Below are 22,788 nucleotides of genomic sequence, written 5' to 3'. Positions count from 1 at the left end.
AGGATGAAAGATAATAATTCAGTGAAGTTCTGAAGATTGTTCTGGCCAGTTGCATGGCAAAGGCTATATTTTTGCTTAATCATTGTTACCAGCTGAGTTCCTCTTGATTACCCCTCAGAGAGGAGCAACACTACTCACTACAAATGAGAATTATTAAACAAAGAAAGCACTGACTTGTAGAAATTGCCCAGGAAGAGAACCTCACCATTCTTGGCTTAATTTGGTTTGCTTTTGTCTCTGACTTCTACCTGGAAACACCAGGGAAGCAAACATTACTTCCACAAACAAATAATGAGCATGTCTCTTAGGCATTTAAAACACAGTCGTAACAGGGAGAAACCGCAAGGATGTAATGGAGCTTTGATGATGAGTTAGTGCTTACTGTGTTATGTCGAAGTCAAACTATGCTCAAAAATTGTTACAGATTGATAGGGAGGCAAAGAAAGAAAGTCTGAATGTTCCACTGAAAGCAGTCGCAAAGCCCGTTACCAGCAAGGATAGAGCTGCTGTGAGTTAATGCTCTAAACCCAAGTCTCAGCTGAAGGATACAGCCCCAAGTAGACCTGCTTCCCCCATGAAACACTGGACTCTCTGTGTATGATTTTTATTGGAGAATGTATTGTCCTGAATAAGTGCTTCTGCTGCTGCTTCCTGTCATCTGCTTCCCATAACCCAGTCCCCTGGCACAGCAGGAGACAGTGAGGGTAGCAAATAAGACAAAATTTTAAATACTGTCTTCCCTGGAAATCTATGCTGCATATGTATTGTTTACATACTTAAATGTAATTTAAATACAGCAGGAAAGGTAATTTCAGGATTTTCCATAACTGGACAATACCTAGAGGCACACTCATTAAATATGTGTCTTCATAGAACAGTGTAAATGTGGTTACATGAATTTATGTATGGAGCACAATCGCTTGAGACATCATGGACTGAACAGATGAAAATATTGTATTTGGTAAGAATTATTTTGAAGGTGTAAGGAGCCTAGGCCTTCAACTTATGCATAGTGCACAAGCCTTAACTAGGCTGAGGTGAGGAATGTCTTAAGTGCTGTAGCTTGTCCTGAATCTAACTCAATTCGTGATTATGAATGATTCTATGATTCTATTCCATTCCATTCTATGTCTACAGTCAATCAAACTTAGAAAGGCTCAAATTGTGTTATTACAACTACTCATGAAACATGATTACAGCATATTTTCTTGACTCTGTTACAATGTTCTTACAATATGAAGTTTAACTTCAAGCTTTTATTTTCTAATTGAAAATTTTCTGCAATACCTAATGTAGAGAATCTATTCCAGTATGTTTGTTTTTCGAAGAGTTATTGTGAAATCTTTCTGTTGATAACCAGCTAGGTTTAACTCAGTCAGGTCTGATATTACAATTCACATCTTCTGTGTGCTATCTTGAGTACACGAAGGCATTGGACATATTCAGCACTTCTTGAATAATAATATAGGTACAAATACTGTCTTGGAATAAAGCAAGTATAGGAATTGCATCAACTTATGTAAGCAGGAAGTATGGCTCCCAAAGAGTTAGTTCTGAGTAAGATATTTGTAGATCAGGAAATTAATTGTAGTTGCTTTTTGGCATCCTTTGCATCAGTGGAAATCTGTGCACCTATGAAAAGTTTTACCATGATCATTGACAGTTAGTCTTTGTTAATTTTACACTGTATTAGAAAATGAAGTCTAAGTGATGGATGTAAAGTGACAGAAATCTACAGTGAAGCAGAAACATAAGGTTTCAAAGGTAAAGCTTAAAGCTTAGTCTTTCAACTGTAAACACTGCCAAGAAAAAAAAGTTTTTTTGGATGAATTAATGAATGGAACCTTTTATTGCTGCTTAACAAACAGTAGCAATTAAGAAACATTCAATTCCGAATTGCCGTGGAGAACAGCATATCACATTCTGCTTGTGTCTTTGTGATTATTTCCTTGAATTCTTCATTTACAAATACAGTATGGATTTCATTGTCCTTCTTGTAACTCAGTGGCTTGCAACTTTCTTCGGTATTCTTAATCGCCTGTTTTAATGACAAAGTTCATGCAAGAAGCTGAATATGCACAGTGCATTCCTTTCTTGACATGGATGCCCTTTATTGTTGCAAGGGATATTCCAAGATAAAGACTTCTCTGATTTATAAATACAGCTTACTACCAAGTAAAAGCATTCACTGCTGTGGCTGTGATTTGTTCAAGCTCTGCCAGTTCTGACATTGCTCGTTATCTTCCTTACTCAGATAAGTCAGTCTCACTTGCTCTTATCTGTAAGAGGCTTGTTGTGGATTTTTAAGACACCTCTGTCAAACCAACTCCATGTCAAGTACAAGCCATTTTTAAATTAGATGAAACAGAACGAGTGGAAGGTCTGTTCTAGAACACTGTAGAAGACAACTGCATTAAACTTTCATGAATGTAATTTAACATGTTTGTGTAACATGAATTTACATGAAGTGTAATACAAAGTTGTTTAGCGCTGTGTGATGGCAAATTTGTTCTGGAAGGGTAACTTTTAAAATGGCATTGCAATATTAATAAATGTTAAAAGATAGATGCTTTATTTACTCATATATGTAATGTATGTACTCGCATATGTAACATGTGTATACTTATATGTTTCAAAAGCTTTGTGGAGGAAAAAAATATCATTACAGGCCATTGGCATCCTTTCATTAGCTGTACCTTAGTTTCATTTCTACAGTGTGCTTGTAATCTTGCTGTTAACCTCAATGTATTGTGTTTTTCTGAACTTTCTGTAAGAATGAATTTTGTCCTTGTATTTTTCAGTGGTTGTGTTTCATTCCTTGGGAAGAAAAGGACAGAAGGTGTGTCCATGTACTATGAAATATCAGTAGGAAACTGTGTTGTCCTCTATGGCTGGATGGTCCTGTAGCTTACATCTTTACTTGGCACGCAGCTTAGTTTTTAGGCCTGAAAGGGATTCACTGGTCAGTTGTGATCCTGAGGGCAACTGATGCCTACTAAAAAAGACAGGCTGCAGTGCAGCCTTACTCTCATTTGCAGTTGTTGCATTCCAGCCAGTGCATAAGATAGGCAGGTATAGATGCTCTAGCCTGGAGTGAGCAGGTTCACTGGTTGTGCAGTGAGCAGTTTTCAGGACTGATTGCAGAACATTGTACTGAAAGCTCTCATCCTTTAAAATTAAAAGATGAGTTGAAAGGTGTACAGTGCTTTGTTTCCAGCTTGACTGTGAGTTTTACTTATACAGTTTGTCTGCCAAAGTTAGAACAAGATTCTGTGTTTGGCATGGTGTAAACATATACTACAGACATCATTGACTTACTAAGAAGTAAGTTTATTTGCAGTCTTAACAAACAAACTTATGTCTGGGCTTAATGTGCAGCATGTGAAAACCACCTAAGAAAAATAAACTTTTTGCCAGTCTTTCTGAGTAGGTCTTGCACTGTGCCATAGACAGATGTTGGGTAACGGAAGATCCATAGCTCTCTTAGTGCTGCATCTGTCTTATATCTCAAAATGTATACAAATATAAATAAGCAATAGGAAATTCTACAAGTATCCTGAATTAGAAAAAAAAAAAAAGGTCAAAAGCATTTTAATTTAAACATTTGGAGGAATTTTTCAGCACGTCAGCTGAGGAAGACTCTGTGACTACTAAAGGAGTGTTTAAAATAAATGCCCCTTTTTTTTTTCATGGGCTTATTTTGGGCTGCAGCCTCCAAAGGCTCCCACATGGATTAGCGTGTCTGAACATGTTTCGTCTGTGCCAGACGGCACAGCTGGTATCAGCCCAAAACTGACCTCTCCCATCAAAGGATTTCTGTAAATGGGTGACCTTCATGGAGAAAATTTCCTGCTGATGTCAAAGAAAACCTTTCTGGATCAGAATTTTAAAGCTGTGTTTAAAATTCTACTTCTTATGTATGTTTCTTAAAGTGTGTTCTTCTGCTAAGTTACTTAGACTGTTTAGAAATAAGAAGACAGGAAATTATTCTTTACTTTTGGGGGTTTTGAACAAGGTCTCTGTAGGACCGTGACTGAGCCAGGGTACTTAACATGCTTTAAAGAAATTTGGGAATCTTGTTAGAACAGAACTTAAGTCACCTGAATTGTCAGTTTAATTATGCAGGAGCAGAAACAGCGTCTTCTGTTTTCTTCTGTGCAGAAATGAAAGATGACTGAGATATTTCCAAAATCAGAATAGAGTTCTGAAAAGTGTTATGAATGTGTGTGTGTGTGAGAGAGAGAGAATGCTCTTAGGAGAACCTAGTATTAAAGGAGAATGGAGTTTTCCTTTCTTAATATTAATAGTCTTGTAATTTACCATTGAAGCTCTGTGTTTACTGTGAGTCTGAGAAATTGCTTTTGCTTTTCAAATAGTACACTATTTGAATTATTTAATTCAAAAATTATTAAATTTATTTAATTTCAATTTAAATTATTTAAATTATTTATACAGCTAGAATATATGAAAAGTACTGAAATATGTATTTAATGTTCTGGTAATTTCCAGTATAAGAGTATTCCAGTTGTAAAGAATATCCAAAATCTAGTATTCTGGGTTAAAAGAAGACAGAACTGGGTTGTTTCCAGAGATGCCAGTGACAGGACAGCGGGCACAGACTGAAACACAGAAGGTTCCATCCAAACATCAAGAACCATTTATTTTCTGTGTGGCTGAGAGAGCACTGGCACGGACTGGCACAACAGAAGCTGTGGAGTATCCTCCTTGGAGACCTTCAGAAGCCACATGAACGTGGTCCTGGGCACCCTACTTTGTGTGTCCCTGCTTGGGATTCTGTGGCCCCTGCCAACCTTAGCCATGCTGTGGTAGGTCTGTTTCTATCGCATATTGTAGTTTCTTCTTCTTTTAATTTTTCTTTTACTCAGTAGCTATAAACACTGTCTTGAAGCTGTGAAACTGCTTTCTTCTTTGTGAAAACCACATAGAACAATTAGTAATTCTCAGTCTCCAAAATACACAGAACAGTTTGCATAAGAGAAAAAGCAGTGATAGTGTAAGAAAGTCCAAATTCTGATGGCATGATTAGGAAACAAGTAAAATAAATCTAGTCTAACCAACCTGCTTGTCTAGGTGATAAAATGATTAAATCTGTTGATAAGAGTACGGCTTCAGATGCCATTTACTTCCATTTTAAGAAGATTTTCAACACCATGTTTTCAATATTGTTTTAACCCAAGCCCCAAGAGGAGTGATGGGAGCACTGGATTTGTTTAGCATGGAGAAGGGATGTTTTTGTCAGGACCTAATATAAGCCACCTATACCTCCACAGAGGTTGTCGAGAAGATGGAACCAGGCACTTCGCAGATATGTATGGTGAGAGGGCAAGAGACTGCACATTGTTTGGAACAAGAGAATTTTAGAATACTCATCTGGAAAGTGCCATGAGCAACGTGGTCTTTTCTCATGGCTGACCTTGCTTTGGTCACGAGTTTGGTTTAGAGATCTTCCATGATGCCTTCCAATCTGATTTTTTTTTTTTTTGTAGTGCTGCTATACCCCTATGAAGAGACTACTGCTGGAAAGTCCTAGTCTTCCAGGACTTGTCGTAGTACTGCAAGAGCGTGCCAGTATTATTGCAGTCCTGTAGTTAGTGTGATTAACAAAAAAGTGATGTGTAGAAAACTTTGGTATTAGTTTTGATTCTTTCATTTTTTTCTTTCACTTATAAATCCAAGAGATTTTCCATCTAGAGAAACTACACTATTTTTTTTTCCTGATCGTTTTCTGAGCTATCCTGCTGACGATGCTAGGTGAGAGGATGGGTGCGGTATTGCAGCACTAATGAGGTGAAGAAGAGACTGTGGAACCAGCCAGTAACATCTGATAAGTACCTAATGCCATTGTTTTCTTTATTATTTGGACAAACCAGAATACAGAAACTCCAGTATGAATTGCTGTCATAACGGAGTTTGGTGTCAGATGTTGTGGCTATATTCACATCTGTGTTGTACTTTTTATTGATGAACACAGGCACTCAGTGCCTTTTGAATGAGCTGACCTCACTGTAAAAGAGCTAAAAAACAGGCTAATGACAATTGGCCACATGTGTAATCTGAATTAGTGGAGAGTCTTTTCACTGTGGTTGGTTCATAAGATTTTTGAATTTTTTGTAAAAAGCCGCAGGTCTTGCCCCTAGTTAGTGATCACCTTACTGAGACTTCCTTCAGTAAAAAGGAGGCATGTGAGGCAAACACCAGATCACCTCTATCTTTTCTTCGTTTATTACATCTCTTTTCATTTAAAATAAAATCTCCCTGACCGTTTCTGGTGAGCAAGAGAACTTATTTCCTTCTATTTTTTCCTGTTTATTTTCTACTTCGCTCTGTGACATCATAGATCACTTCTATTGCTGGAAACTCAGGTTTTCTGTGTTGCAGTGCCCATGTGGGGCTCCAGGCTAGAACAGGAAATATCCCTTTTTGAAGGTGGGAGGGTGGAAGTTCTGAGCGCTCTTTGTTCCTTATTCAAGCTTTGTTTTGTTTCCCCACAGCATGCATGCCCTATGGCTCCTTCTGATGTTTCTTCATTGCACTTGATAGGAAATTCTTGCCAAATCCTTAATGGGACATTGTCTACTACTAAAATTCATTTGTGTTGTTTTGTGCTCTATTGTGTCTTATATTCAAAGGTGAATCTTTTTATCCAGGGAAAAGCTTGCTTTATAAAACCCAAGTCTTTTTATTTAATTTGGTTCTGTTCATGTACTGAGAAGACTCCTCTGACCTCCCTTATTGAGGAATTCAGTAACACAGCAGGCTCTTATTACACTCTACTACAGTGTAACAGTAACAGCCATCCCTATGGATCTGCAGCAAAATCACTGTCTTTACTGGTGGACAGGCCGTGCTACTGGGAATGGGACAGACTCAGTCTCATATACTCAGCTGTGGTATTAAAATCAAACAAATAAATAAACACGGAGACAGTATCTGTCCTAGAACAAGGCATGGTCTTTCTCTTCCTAAGCCATGACAAAATTTGAAGTCTAAAATAAGCTTGTAACCTTTAAAGGATTTATATTTGTTATATATAGGTTCACTGAAAATGCTAGGAGTCATTGTTCCCGATTGCCATCTATTCCCTTCCTCCTTTGCTGACAAGGAGGAGTTAGCTATGTATTTGCCTATGAGTGCTGAAATAGTAATGAAAATATTTTTTTGTGTCTCAGCTGGGAGGGGCATGATTAGCCTTAAGGATTACTATGGTGCATCTGGAAACCCTGGCTGCATGCATAGCAGATGGTTAGACTTTTCTTTATCAGTGTTCTGTACTATCTGCAACCAAACCTCAGATTCTGTGTGGATCTGCAGTACATGTGTGAGCAATTTCACCTCACAGAGACTCTGAGCACTGTGCCAACTGGCTTTATTATGTGAAAGACATAATTCTGTTAGTTTATGCTGCTGCCAAAGTACATCTCTTGTTGTATACTCATATCAGTACTTGCATTTGCTAGTTGACTTTACCAAAGCAACTTTTACCTCTTGCTTTATCCTCACTTTTAGCACAGCTGTATTTAGATATGGTACTAAGTACAGTAGTACTACATTTACTACTGTACATATCAACAGCTGTTTTTAGTGATTCTGTTAGATCTGGAATGAAGGAGAAAATGAAGTTTTCACACAGCAAGGAGTTACAGGCTCTCTGTCCTGAAGATCATACTTTCTTTGAGAGTCGACTCTTAAAACATTTATGAAAGAGGATGTGAAGTTACAAGTTTTGGATTTGAATCTCAAACAGATGACTGAAGCAACATGAGAATAGCATTTGGTACGGAACATTATGATGAATACACCTGTTAGCATCCCACACACTGAGGAAAACAAACCCTTACTAAGAAAGTGTTGCGCGGATTGCATGGAGTGCAGAGCTTTCCAATACATTTGTAACCAAGAGAAACAGAAAAAGGCAACATTAGGTACTGTGATACTTTTTGTCAGAAGTTCTCAAATTCAGAAATTTGGATTCCTGGAAATAATGCACACTTCAAAGGGAGGGTCTTGACGTTTTCATGTACTTGCACGTAATACACATATATGTGTATATAAATAGAAAAGTTATTTTCCCATATATATAGCTTACTGCTGTAATACATAAACAATTTTTACCCTATTTGCCAGTGAGACAAGTAAGTGTTTTCATGTTTTAATCACTACATCAATTAATATAACTCATTTGTGTTTCTGAGAAGTATGGACTTTGTTGTTGAACCTTCACTAGCATAAGTGTTTTTATTAGGGTTTTGGCATCCAAACAGTGTTTATTACTGCTAAAACAATGTCACGAGGTTGCCAAAATGTTACACTGTGAACTAAGTCACAACCTGTACCTTTCCTTTAAGGATTGCTCCGTTCTGTTTCTTTTCCTTGGTATTGTGGGTCTCAAAGATGTAGGACTTCAGCACTATGGGATCCTGCTGATCTGTCTATGCTCTTGAAGGCATCTGTTGCAAATTGGCATTTATTTCCATCTCCAACTAACAAAGCTCATCATTATCTTCCTTCTACTCCAGTATGTCCTTTAACTGAAATGTCTTAAACATTACTAATCATCATAGCTTATATGGGTTAAAGGACATCCATAACCACTGTAATTCACATTCTTTAGGGGATTTTCAGGGATTATTGTTTGCTCCTTGTTTACATTTTCTTCAAGTTTTTCATATTTTCTTTCTATTTTTACGGTGTACTTTCCATCTGGGAAGAGCGAGAGGGCAACCCCATGCTTTGGCTATTTTCTGCCATCAACACCACTACAAACATTGTGACTGTAGCTAGAAAAACTTGCCTGTTGACTCCGCCCTGAAACTGACAGAACACTGTGGATATACTCCATGGTGCAAGGTGGCATGCTAAAGATATGACTCCATATTGTTTTTTTTTCCAGTAACTCATCTTGTTTCTCAGGTGGGTAGACTCACAGCATGCTATGTGTCTCCTGTAGCATGTGCAATCACTTCCTTGCTTAATGTACAGGTGGTTTGAGTGGCCTGCAGAATCTGGAGAGTAACCATAAAATACATATAACAAGTTTCTCCAGATAGGAAATGAACTTGGTTGAAGATTATCTTTAGGATCTTTTAAACATCACCCTTTGACTTGGGAGACTGCTGGCATTTTGCAATAAGTGAGACAAATTTGTGCAGATAGAGACTGAGAGGACAAATATAACCTCTTAACATTCATTAAGTGTTCATTCTGAAAGGTTTTCTTTCACCATGTGGACCTGAAAAGCTGCCGTTCCTCAAGCTTTGGAATCTGTCTCAGCTCTGATTCTTTTGTTAGTGATTACTGATACCTGGTGAAGCTATTCTAGCTGATGGACCTTGAGTACAGGATTAAATAAGGTCACATCTAATTGGCACTTCTGGTTAAAGAAGATGGAAGGGCCTGCAGACTCTAGGTTGGAGGAACACACGCATTATCTACTTTCAGCGCAGACAAATATCTCAATTTTTTAGTTAAACCAAAGAATTGTTGGGGTTCCTTATAGGGTGTGTTCACAGCATCCTGTTTTTCTCTACAAGTGTACACAATGAGGAGAAGTGAGGAGCAAGAGGATGAACACAGCCATTTTTGTGCATTGGAAGTACTTAAAATAATAAACTTTTAAACTTATCTTTATTTACACAGACCTATCCACCTTGGCATCAGTTTTTTTTTCTCTTCGCAAGGAGCAGTATTTCTGTCTGCAAGGTGCTGGATTTGTTAGCAAATTTGGAAACAGGTCTTACAGAACAAGTAACTAGTTTTGCTTTTAAAAGGGTGCACAAAACTCAGTAAAGGAAAATAGCTGACCTTTGCCTTTTGGCATCAGTTCAATAGAATACTTGAGTACACATTTAACTTTCAGGTTTGCATGAAACCCCAGAGATTTAAATGGAAACATGAAAGCCTATTAAAGTATATATATTAAAATAATACATAATGTAGAAGAAAGAAAACTTTCACAGAAAGTACTAGTTTTTCCATTACTTCAGTGTTTTGTCTTTTCCTCCATTTTATTATGTGCTGTCCTCATTACTTTTTGGCTCTGAGCCTTTGTATAAAACACTTGTTGTCCTGCAAAGGAAAACTAAGTTGTAGTGTGACCGGGTCAGCATTCTCTTGGCACAGGCCTCCCAGGTTTCTTCTCTTCATAAATCTCAGCATGGGTGGTGTGCTGGAGCAGGGCTGAGAAGATGTGGAATTGGAAGGAGGAGGATAAACACAACTCAGAAAACTGGGTTGTTTTTCCACAGACAGTACTGTAGTTTGAAATCATGGCAGGCCTGTTTAGTTTCTGGACAGTGCTCCATCTCAGAGAAGATTCAGAAAAGCCTGTACCATGCAGACTTCACACATCATTTTCTGTGGAAGCTTGAGTAAGCCAATATGCCTACGTCGTAGAATATCTGCACTGCTGTGTATTATATCTGGAGTCAGGGTCCATGTGTGTTTGTACTAGCAAAGCACCAAACCTTTGCTGTGAAGGAGACCAAGGAACAGGAAAGCAGTGCAGCACTGGTGGGACCAGGCTGCTTTCTGCAGAATGGATAACAGATAAGCTTCTTCACTGTGAGGCTAGAGATCCCTGAACAGTGCTGTGTGCTCAGTATGCTTTACTATCACTTGAGCCTTCAGTACTGCCTATGGTTGGTGGGGGTCCAGCAGGACTTAAATCACTTTAGTTCTCTCCACCCAGTGAAACATGGACTATAAATTTTGTGGAGCTGTACCTGGGAAATACTGCAGACTTGTCTCTGGTCTTCTTTCTTGTTTCTTGTCCTGTCAGGACTGTTTTCCCTCATACATAACTGAAAAGGACACTAGTATAAATTCTAAGAATAAAATCTTGCTATTAGCAAACTCAGTCCAGATATAGACATTCAGACTGGTACTCTGGATTTAATTTTAAACACGGTGCATTCATTCTGGCTTTTAACATTCAGTAGGGGAGAAGGGATGCAAGGAGTTCAAAATAGGTGAAATTATGAATAGCTTGAAAACAGATTTTTTCAGTTTAGTAATTCTTACTAAAGAGCAACTGAGGATTGCTTCTAGCAGTTAGATATGAATTCACATTTGGCCTGATTCCAAGGCCTGTAGTAACAGCACCAATACTTATTTTATAGTGAAATGTTTCTCGCTATGATTAAATTTTCTTTTGAAAAAGGCAGGCATGATTTTTTTTCTCTTGACCTGCATTTATTACTGTAGGATTCTACATTTGAAAGTGATTTCAAGTGACTGTGCTCATAGCAAGCACCACCAAGTCAGTATTTGTTTCTCATTTTACTCTGATCATACGAAAGTCTGGCATCAAGCAATTTTATCCATTTCTGATTCTGCTCTGAACATTTGCTCTGTACTAAAATCTGTCAGGGGCTGAGATTTTTTTTAGAAGCTGACAGAGGGGATTTTTGGAGGGTGTCTGGAGCCTGCAGAGAGTGTTGGTTTTTTGTACTCTGAACTACAGTGATTTTCTGTCGAAAGCACTGTCCGTACCTTGATAGCTGGGCTGAGCAGGAGCAGATGTTATAGGTTCATTGGCCAGTTTCCTGTCTGAAGGAGGGATTTCTGATAAAGTACAGTGTTTCTTGGTAGTATTTCTTTAATGTTGTATGTCCTTGAAAAGAAGGAGACTTAGGCAGTTTGTGTATGTACAAACTTCAATTAAATTGAATTAAGCACATAGCTATTCAGAGAGCTTTTGTCTCCTTTGGAATCTCATTATTAGGACTCTTTGCTGTCATCCACACTTTGCAAGGGAAACTAGAACCAAAGCTAAACTAAGGACTTTAAAACCGAAGCTGATCAGGCCTCCTTCAGTGCAACTTCTTAATGTTGATTTAACTTCTCAGAAAAAGATATTTCAATTCCTCATAGTCCCCTGAACCACAAACTGGAAGTGACAACAATCTAATTGTGACAACATGTATGTAATCTGGCACTATTGGTAGTTTTAACATTGGCCATAATTTCTTGTCTTCGTTGCTACAATAACCTGCTTGCAGCACTTGTGAATGAGAGGTGAAAAGATTGAGCTTTGCATTCCTTCTGCTTATTTTATACATTGAAGGTGCACTTACTGTGCCTTGTCATCAGTTAATTCTGCATCAGCTGTATTTCACTCCAGAGTAAATTAGGACTGAAGTACAGTGTCCTTATACGTACTGCTGAGAGCGGACAGCATTATCAAATTAGTTCTGAAGGTAAAGCAATGAGCTGTGCTGGCTGTTTGCTTTGACCTTTTGCTCCCCAAATAGCAGGGAAGGGGCAGAGGCTTTCTGCAGTGCTTTCGCAGAATTTTGAAGCAGAGCTGTACTGCATCTGCTGGCCTGTGTGAAAATGTATTTCAATTCAGCAGCGCATAGTTAAACAAGAGTGAACTTTTACCACCTGTGACTGAATTACAAAATTGTCTGTTGGTTTCGGGACATAAATTAGTTTACCATTGTTTTGTAAAGTGTTTCATGCTTTGAAAAGTGCTGTATTTTTGTCTTCGTTTTGTTTGATTGCACTAGGGTCTTGTAATATTTGTCTGAAGTTAAAAAATCTCTGCTCAAGAAGATTGTATTGTCACTGGAAACATTAAACTGTGAGTTCATACCGTGGCCTATAGGTGGCAACAAGGAATGTAAATAACTTCAGGGTCCCACTGTGCATTTCGAAGTCTTGAGTTCCCTGATGAATGTTTCTTAACTCTTGTTTAGATTTTACAAGCCTTCTCAAGTCTGCTTATACAGGAGTCAGTAAAAACCAGTGAACTTGAATGACCCAAAGGGCGATATTACATTTTTAATTTGGTTGGTTTTTAGGAATTTAAAGCCAAGGGGCTAACTTTCCGTGCAGTAGATCATGTCTATGGAGTATAGTGGTGTTTGTGCTGAAAGTGAATGTGTTCCATGTAGCTCAAATAAGTTTCTGGTGTGTGTGGTTGCTGTGTTACAAGGCATGAGATAGGTAGGTAGTGTTTATGTGAGTTTGTCTTTCTGCTGGGGTAATTTTTAGTTTGTGCTGTTGAAAGCATTTAAACAGGGAAAGGCCAATGTGAGTCTAAGGAAAGAATATTGGAACAGTGAGCTGGCACTACACTTAATGTTGAATGAGTTCCACGAGGCTCCATTGATAGAAAGGGAATTAAAATTTTCCTAAATTAAATTTAATAAGGATATGATTTCTGCACTAATTAGCAATCTATAACCATCCTCAGAACTCTTTTCAGGCAAGAAAATCCACATGAAATTGCCAGTTTTCAAGACAGAAGCTATTCCAGAACCAGACCTTTATTCAGTGTACTTTCAGTCCACCTGCAGAAGCATCTTACAGAAAAAACTTTGCAGGGGTGGGGAGGCCCTTTGTAGCTAAGGTGTCTCCACATGGTTTTTATTTGTCATTTTCTGTTATTGTAATTCTCTGCAAGAAAGAAAATCAACTTGTTCTCTTCTTAGTATCTTTCTTTTTTTCTGTCTTGTTCTCCTGATAGCCCCTCTGCCAACGATAGTGGATTAAGCCATATCTTAGTGAGATGTCCTGGTTATCTGTGTTACGTGCGAGCACTTAGCATTCCTCTGCTTTTTGCTTAATAAATTAAAGACTGTGAGAGAGTAACACTGTTAATACTTGACCATAAAAGGGGGATGACTGTTGTTTTAGTTCTCCTCTTTGCACAATATGCAGTTGAAGCCTTTTATGGGAAGGTGGTGCAGACAGGATGAAAACATCCAGAAGCAGAACATCTATTTCACATTATAGCTGGTGCCAGTGCTTGTGCTGTCGTTGCTACTGCTGTGAATTTCTCACAGGCTGCTAGGAGTTTCACCGTTAAAAAGAAAAATGGGTGACTTTCTGATCAGAGTGAAGAAAGTTAAAACTGTTTAGTTCATAGCTTCTGCACCTTGAGAAATCATAATAGGAGAGAAGTCACCAAAGGTGAGCAATTAGTAAGCTTCTAGAGATGAGAAATGAAGTAGCAAGGAGATTTTCAACATTGTTGAGTTGAGAACACAGAATAAGTGGAAACATAATGCAACAAGAATGGAACAGGGACTTTGTGGCTGATAAAGCAATGAATATTTTATCTGTATTTTCAAGGAAGATTAAAAAAAAGTCCTGAACAAAGGAGTTATGAATGTTGAAGAGAGAATGAAGTAATTAATGCAAATATTGGATGGAAGAGGAAGTGTGACAATGTGATAGGCATTCAGTCCTGTATGTCATCTCAGTACTCCAAAAAAATCAAATTTTGGGTCTGACTGCAAGTACACTTAAGTAAGTTTGTTAAGACAAAGGCAGTACAATACTGTTAGAGAACAGAAGAAGCAGAATCTCTAAATGAAGGAAAGAAAAACTGATGTAGGAAAGCATAAGCCAGTGTCATAAAACCATGACAGCCAGTTATTTTGATCTCAGAATTGTGAAGTGTTACAGACATTTTGAATCATTTCATTTCATAAAGTATCAAATAAACACTGCATTTTTCTGCCAAGGCTAGACTATACCGAGAAGACTGTTATTTTCAGCTAGAGAAATTAATTTATTGATAAATTGGGTGCAGATCCTTACTTCAAATAATTTCATTCTTTTTGCGAAGAAAGACTACAGAAGTTGGATGAAAGATTTGTTTTCTTAGTTTCAGCTAAACCACAGACTTTAAAATAAAATATATCTTGGGCCTTAAATTAGATGAGGTTTTTAATTAGCTGGAGATTACCTAACACAGTTTACTTCCGTGGCTAAAGGTTAGATTTAGAAGACCTGGTGTGAAACCTATTTCTTTAATAGCCAGTTCCTCTGAAAGAAGCAGTTACAGTGACCTTCTGAGGAACTGCATTACCACATACTTTCCTTCTATGACCCATATTTCTGTCTCTCAGATTCCTTTGATTTCTGTTGGCTTAGTGCTTAGAGTGCTTTTCCTCCTGCAGAATTTGACTCTTTGTTGCCTAAGATTAAGCACCTTGTCTACCTCAGCAGCAGCTATGCAGAGAAGAGTAGGGTTGAAAAAAATGTGTCCATGAAGTACTAGTCCTCATTTTGAGGTCTGCTCACTCAAGTGTCTGTGAGCATGTTTCATATATGTAGATGATGCCTGCTGGTGGTGGAAGACGAGAGGAAGACGTGCAATAGCCACTTCTTGCTAAGACTCCAGAATGAGTGTAATACTGCAGTCTACCCTAGACAGCATTTCAACTACAATACAAAACTCTAGCCAGTCATTTACTGTTCATGACACCTGAGAAAGAAAGCCCTTCACCTCATTGTTGTGACCTTTATCTTTCCAGTGAATGGGCGTCATGACTCTGGCAGGATAATTTTGTTTGATTGACTGATCTATTCTCAGAAGTTATAAAAGTTTCACTGAGCACGAGAAAGTCAGCTTGCCATTTGTCGTATCTGAATGAGAGGTATTCATCACGTCTTTTTGTGGCATTGTAGTTAACAGATTGGAGCAAACCCTCCTCTGACTTTTGTGAACGTAACGATTATTCCACTGCAATCAGTGGTCTCTTGTTATTACAAAACTACAGTGACTTTCAGATGTACAGAGACTGATAGATACCATTGAGGACCACTTTATTAGTCCATTTGTGAAAAATAATCTGTTGTCTACTGTGGATGGAAAACTGAAAGAACAGTTTCACAAGAATATTCCTGTAACCCTTTTAAACATATATATTTTTTCAGTGGGAAATTACTTTTTTACACAGTTTAAGCAGGATAATGTTTTCCTTGATGAAACAGAATTGATTTTCCTAATTTTCCTAATTAGGTGATCTGCGTACGGCTGTCAGCTGTGCAGATGTAAGATAAGTTGTGCTGTTGTCTGGTTCAGAACGGGTTTTTTTTTCCACATCAGTCTCATAAGGCTTTCAGAAACAGTTTCAGAATTAACTGTTAGTTCTTTTTTTTTCTGACAGGAAATTTTCCGAAGTCCTGATCTTCATTATGAATTTTGTTATTATTTTCATTTTTAACTTCATTATGAGCTGGCCAGCTCATGCTTTGGTGGGCCGTACTGCAGAGCCTGAGAACTGACTTAACAATTCTAGTTAATAATGCTATTTTCTGGTGTTGAAACAGCTCAAGCTGCTTTTTATAGTCGCATTGTGTGCGTTCTAATGGTTTAATAAAAAGTGGACGACAAGTATCAGTAGAGTGCAACTAACTCTTCAAAATAAAAATGAGTGTAGAAGGGTAAGTGTGACTATATAACCATACAGTTATCTTAACTCAGTTATCTCCCAGCGTAAGAGCAGCTGCTGCTGCCTTTTTTTTTAATTCACAAAATATAGTTTTAAATAATGTGTAACTGTAAAAAGCACAGTCTGCTATTCTTTGAAGCTTTTTTCTACATACTGGGAACATGATGCCCCTAGCTCTGTGCTGTGGACAGAATAACTGAAAAGAATGCCCTGCAGTTTAGGTCCAAGTGTAAATATCCTGTGTCCTCCCTAGCGAGAGTTATGCAGTGCTGCACAAGGCACGGGAAACTTTACCATGTATTCTCATTGATGTAGTGAGCACTTACACTGAGATAATGCAAGAAGGAATACTGTTTGAAGTTAGTCCCATTTAATCATTTAATGTCTGAGGTGATAAGAACCAGAATGCCCGTGGATTGCTGTATTCCTTCTGCATAGTTCATACTCACAGAACATATAAACACAGGTATATCGACTGTGTGGTTAGACATAAATAGAATGCCTCTGCTCAAACAGACCAGGAAAATGAATCTACTCATACATAATATTTTCTTCCTGTCTTCTTGAGTTGCTCTGGAAATACATTCTGACCAGGCTGTTTGACAGCTGACATCTACACCCAGAGAACTCAGAGGCTTAGGTATTGTCCCTAAAGGAGGACTGCTGCATCAGTATCTTGACAAGTATCTTGGTGATGAGACATTGTACATATAAGGACATAAAAAATTCCCCCAGCTGAGGCAGCCAGTGTGTCCATGACCTCTTCAAGTTATAATCTCTTTGCAGCACCAGTTCCAAAATTTGCTTTCTAAGAGAAATAATATCCTGCCTGGCCAAGATATCTCATATAGGCAAGAAAAACTTTATGGTAACCACTTGACTTTCCATTTCTGAGTCCTCAACATTTAGGGATCACAGAACTCACTCTCCCACTTTTAACATGGAGAAATTAAAGAGAAAATTAGAGAACTGTGTATATGCAGGCTTGTTTGAACTATCCTGTGAAGCTGCATTGCTAAAAACAGCACTGATTCTAATTTATGGATCTGTGATCCATAACAAAAACATTTGCCCTGACTTGTCAGCAATTCTTCTTGCAGAATGAAATATTCCAGAAGTCCTCATTGTAAGCTTTTATTTGGCTAGTAGAATATGAAATTCACTCTCCCTCTTGTTCCCCCACCTTTAATTTGTGCCTTCCATCCATGGCTTTTAAGATGTAGTAATTTCCCAGTTCCTTCCTCTCAGAGTGTTTTCCTGTAGCTTGGATTGTTATTTGTTTGATCTGATGCAGCACATTTTTTGCTCTTAGTCTGCAGCTTTGAAAATTTTAGGAACCTCCAGCATGTCATTTCCCTTAATGGTCTATAGGTTGCATAAAGGTACATGTTGTATTTACTGGGACTTCTGATGGTGATTCTTACTTTCAGCAAAATGACAATTAGAAAGAGGATGCTCATTTTTCAGTGTACTAGAGGAAAATAGCTTTCATCTTCAGTGTCTAGTGATGTCACACATTTAATATAGGAAATTGAAGAATTATACAATATGCAGATGTGCAGATAAGAAGCCAGTACAGTGTCTCTAAAAGTATGTGTTGGTTGCTAGGATGGGTTTGTGTGTTTCTGAGATACAGGTAAATGCTTAAGACTTTACTGAATTGATCCCATGCATTGAGACTATGCCTTTCTTTACTGAAATTTATTCTCTGCTGCCAGTAATTGTTACTAGCAGATAGTGTTTCTTTAAAGCTGTCATATTTAAAGTGAACATTCTCCTCAGATTACTGAAACTGTAGGCACAGATATGGACAGGACAGGGATAAACCTGTTGGCAAAGGGGGAGGGGGAGGAGCTGTATATTCTCCAGTTAGAATGCTACTTGGATGAGGTGATAAGCCAGCCCTGTGAGATATGATAATATTTGAATGTCAGTTCAGACAGACAGTTTATTGCCTTTCTGTAGCTTTGTGGTGAAGCATAATTGATGTGAAGGTTACAGTGACACGCACTACTCAGCTGTTATAGAACCCTTCTGTTTTTCAGAGCCTTGAAAACAGAACTACTCCTTGCTCAAAGAAGTGACAGTCTGAAGGGGGAAAACAGGCACAGAGAAGAAAGTGAATCTTCTCTGGGCACAACTCAAAGCAGAAACTGTTTTGGCTTAGAATATGGTGTACTGTCAAGTCCCTTATTAACTTGAAATTGTGCCTTCTTGCATAACATAATGTAACTGTCTTTTCTGCAGCACTGCTGATAAGTAGTTGCTAAAGTTGACCTGAATTTGCTGCTTCTACTCATTTAATCAGTTAAAGTCTTAAGAATCAAGAACAAAAACAAAAAAAATATTGCAAGAAATCATCTTGTATTTCACTATAAACATTATGTGTTTATATGTATATTATGTTAGTTTGCTGGAAAAGCTTAGTCTAAAATAAACCCAGTACCAACAGGATCATCATGTGTATTTTGAGAGCTAGCCTAATAGGCAGAAAATTTTGAACAAGCTTAACAGATCCTGGAAATCTTTTGTGCTGGTCAAAACAGGTCCACCTGAGTTCATTTGCTCCCAAACTAGAGAAATTCAGAAAAGTGAAAGGGAAGGGATTTCCTTCTCCAAAAACAGCACCAGGATACTGGAACATTTCTGCAAACAGAGATATTCATGGTGTATTGTTAGGCTACCTCAAGAGAATTGGGTTTGCTCTTCCAGCATGTTAACCATTGTTTTCTTTTGCACTGTTTCCTATTTTTTGGCAGTATGGTCCCATTCCCAGCCTACAGTTACTTCCAAATAGAAATTAAATCCTTTTATGTTTTTGATTTTTTGCAGAGCCAACTATAAACCTGTTGAGCTCTGCCTTGTATGACATCAGTTATGCAGTGGTATACCTAAGGCCCAAAAATGCAGCTAGTGCTGTATGAACACACAAAGGTATACACTTGCCTCTACCTCACACTAGAGACATGAAACACAAATTTAAGATTAAACATGTTGATAATATCTTTTTACTCTATGTACTTCTTTCTAACTCTTTTCAAATAAGTATCAGCAATTCTTATTTGATTTCATTTATAAAATACCCTTTTTAGATATAACACATAATACAAAAATGAACGCCTAGGTTGAATAGGAGACTTAGATAGCAATGGATCTTTATTACATGGAAAAAAATGTGGCTCTGGAGACAGCACTGATTAACAAATTCTGAAAGGCTGAACTGTCATTCAGGTTTCAAAAAGGTCAGTGTTTGCACATTTGGAAGGGTCATCCTGTCTACCTCAATATACATCTGCTTTAAGAAAGAGCAGCAGTCTGTCTGAAAACAGGTCTCTCTGTGTTGATCATAGAGGTGACTGCTTTAGCCTTGACTCATATGTTCTAGGTGGATTGTGTTGAGCAGATTGAATCCCACCTGATCTGCTTTGTCTGGGCTTGACTGTAGTTAAAACTAAGTATGAGGGCTGCTCTGAAAGTAATGTCTCCGGTATCATTATGTTGGCCCATTATGTCAGAGGCAGATATTGGTAGTATGACAGTGGAGGCTGAACCTTCCCATCAGTATTCCGTTATATATATGTCATGTGACAGACAGCAGCAGAGGACCAGCCTGACAAAATGGTGTCTGATGTGGAAGTGCATATGAAGCAAAGGTGTGGAACTGAATTCCTCCATGCAGAAGAAAATTGCACCCGCTGATACTCATCAACGCTTGCTGAATATTTCTGGAGATCAGGCATTGGATGTGAGCACAGCGAGGTGGTGGGTGGTGTGTTTCAGCAGAGGTGACAGTGACAAGTGGGGCAGATTTTTACAAGTTTGCCATGCAGGCTGTTGTTCATCACTGGTGAAAATGCATAGCTAATGGTGGTGACTGTGTTGAAAAACAGTGTTTTGTGGCTGGAAATTCACTTTATCAAACAGTGTTATTCTGCTCTTTGTATCTGTTGTAGTTTCCATGAGAATAAATAGGAGGCATTACTTTTGGATCAACCTATATAAATCATCTTCATTATTCCTCCGTGAAAGTGTAATTGAAGAAACATTTGTTAGGTGTGACGATTGCAGCAATCCTAGGGTTATAGTAAGGTCCTTGTCAGTCAGATTGTTTGACTGTTTGATAGCTGACTGAAAATGCAATGAAAACAAGAATCAAGAAGAATGGAACTCAGTCTGCATAAATCTTTAGCTTTGTAGAGGGTTCCTTAAAGGGGATTGCATATCCAGCTTAAATGGTAGTTTATTTTGATTCTTGAAAATAATGGCAAAGCAACCAGCTAGTCCATGGGAGTATTTTGTGTGGATATGCCATAGGTGATAGAGAACGTAAATTCAGAATCCATCTGAAACCAAGAAAGATTTTTTAGAGTAGATGTTGTGCTATGGAAACTCTCCTGTACTGGTGTGACTTTGAACACATGAACAGAAGCATACAGTTGCTGGCCACTGTGTTTTGTAAGGGAAAGTACTTCAGCATAGCGATCAAACTTTAAAGAAAACCTTAATATAACAAAAATCTACGTATAACTCAGTCTGGCTCAGTAACAAGAGAAATATACTGGTAAAGCCTAGTTAGCTGAGGTTCCTATCTTTTCCAAAATATTACAGTGTATAAACTTATCTAGGTTCTTCTTCTGAGAGAAGGGTCAGTTTTGAATGGTGCTGTTGATCCGTTTTGTTTTATTCTACTTTATAGCCCAGCTGTTAGGAGATATAGCAAAACCTAGAATATTCCTTGACTGACTTCAACCTGTGTGTTTAAAAAAAAAAAAGCGCTGTCTTAAATGTGTGGTGTTTTATTGTGTCTTCTGCAGAGTGGCAAAAGTAATGAAGGTTCCTGTGTATGAAACACCAACAGGATGGAGATACTTTTCCAATCTCATGGATTCTGGACGTTGCTCGCTCTGTGGGGAGGAAAGCTTTGGCACTGGTAAGTAGTACGCAATCAGACATTTCCAGAGACTTCTAATGACAGTAGTTTTCCTGGGGACATCAAGTCAAAGCCAAAAAAAAAAACAAAAAAAAAACAGCGAATTATATTGTGCTTGAACAAAGGATTGCCAGTTTTTCATATTTGGGGTGTCTAGTAGTCACTGATGTCCATATACCTTGAAGTATGAAAAATGTGAAAGATGGATATTGCAAGGCCAGAGGCAATCTCATTGCTGCTCTGACAACCTTCAGAGGCATCTGTCACTGTATTCTGACTTGAGTGTTATGTGGAAGGATCTCACTAGTTCCACTATTTTTCCTGGACTGCAACAGCATTTTGAGGGATTTTGCCTGTATTTGCATGGTTCTTGCAGACTTCTGTTTTTGCTTTTTCCTAACATGAATCAGTGTACAAAGTGAGGATTATTACATCTAATGAAACCAGTTACACACATCCCTTTTTTAGAACATTACAAATAGTGGAAAGCCAGATAGTGATAAAGTCATCTCTAGAATAAATTCAACTGCATATCAGCACCTGTTCTCCCTGTTTCTCCCTTATCTGTCCCAAGAACCAGTCAAACAACAGAATGCAGAAAGACAAATCTAAGCAGCCCTCATTCAGAGCAAACCAGTAGTTTATACTCTGCAAAACTGAACAAACATGGTTTGTAGTATGAGAAAAACTGAACACATTTTACAGTGTTTCTTTTTTTTCTTTACTGGATTCTGACATATAACTTATTTATTCTTTATATTTTTTATTACTGGGGTTGTAATACGAGTATTTTTGAATAACTGCATATCATAATAACTTAACATATTTTCTGGCTAATAATATATTGTATATTTTGATGCAAATTCTATGAAGTTTGATTTTTTTGTGTGTGCGTGTAATTCCTTGACTATAGTTTCTTATAGAAAATTATTTATCATGCAGTGAAATTTGGTTGGAAATTTCATGTTGCTTTGATTTAGTTAGCTCTGGAACTAAGTTACTATCAGATGAGGACAATGAGACCAGAATGTTACTTGTTTAAAAATGAGGATATCTTTAAGCCATACACATGCTACTTTATGCAATAGCCTCTTATTAACTTTCTTCTAAGTATCTGGACTGTGATGGAAAACCCAAGAATGCATTAGTTTCTTTGGATCTCTGTAAGAATGAATAAATAATGTGTGTTTTGCTTTCTGTTCTGATTATGAACCACAGTCCCATTACTAGCACCCTGGTTGCCTTGGCTTGACTGCTGTGTCTGGCACAGTTTGGTACTGCATCAGATAGGTTTTTTCCAAGGGTTTTCTGCAAGGTCATTGAATGACAGTTTTAGCTTGGGAAGGGGAGCATTTCAGAAGATCTTGTACCTTTCAGAACATACGGTCATTTGCTGTTATATGCTGTTAGACTGCATCACTGTTTACCTTTGAGAGGTCTGGACCAGACAGCTGGTTTTTCGATGCTTTTTCACCAGGTCAGTTCCTCACTCCTCTCTGGATATTAAAGTTCCTCTTGCATATATATCCGAGGATAGTTATTTCCGTAAAAGTTAGGTGGCTCTTGAGACATCAACAGGACGTCATTACACACAAATTGTTTGAAAATTGAACAGCCCTGCTTTTACTGTCTTGCTGTAGGAAGCAT

At 38.0% G+C, this 22,788-nt stretch overlaps 1 protein-coding gene across 1 annotated transcript in view; it reads left to right on the top strand.

Annotated features, from left to right (window-relative positions):
* The window catches only part of PGM5 (phosphoglucomutase 5), a 65,663-nt gene that overhangs the window by 19,752 nt on the left and 23,123 nt on the right, over positions 1-22,788 (top strand). The window contains exon 7 of the mRNA XM_021381111.1: positions 21,026-21,141. Within this exon, the coding sequence (XP_021236786.1) occupies positions 21,026-21,141 (116 nt within the window). The remainder of the gene's footprint in view (positions 1-21,025; positions 21,142-22,788) is intronic.

Source organism: Numida meleagris, chromosome Z, assembly GCF_002078875.1.
Source record: "Numida meleagris isolate 19003 breed g44 Domestic line chromosome Z, NumMel1.0, whole genome shotgun sequence".
NCBI classification, from domain to species: domain Eukaryota; kingdom Metazoa; phylum Chordata; class Aves; order Galliformes; family Numididae; genus Numida; species Numida meleagris.
The sequence above is the reverse complement of the archived record's forward strand: the minus strand, read 5'-3'. Positions and strand labels throughout refer to the sequence as shown.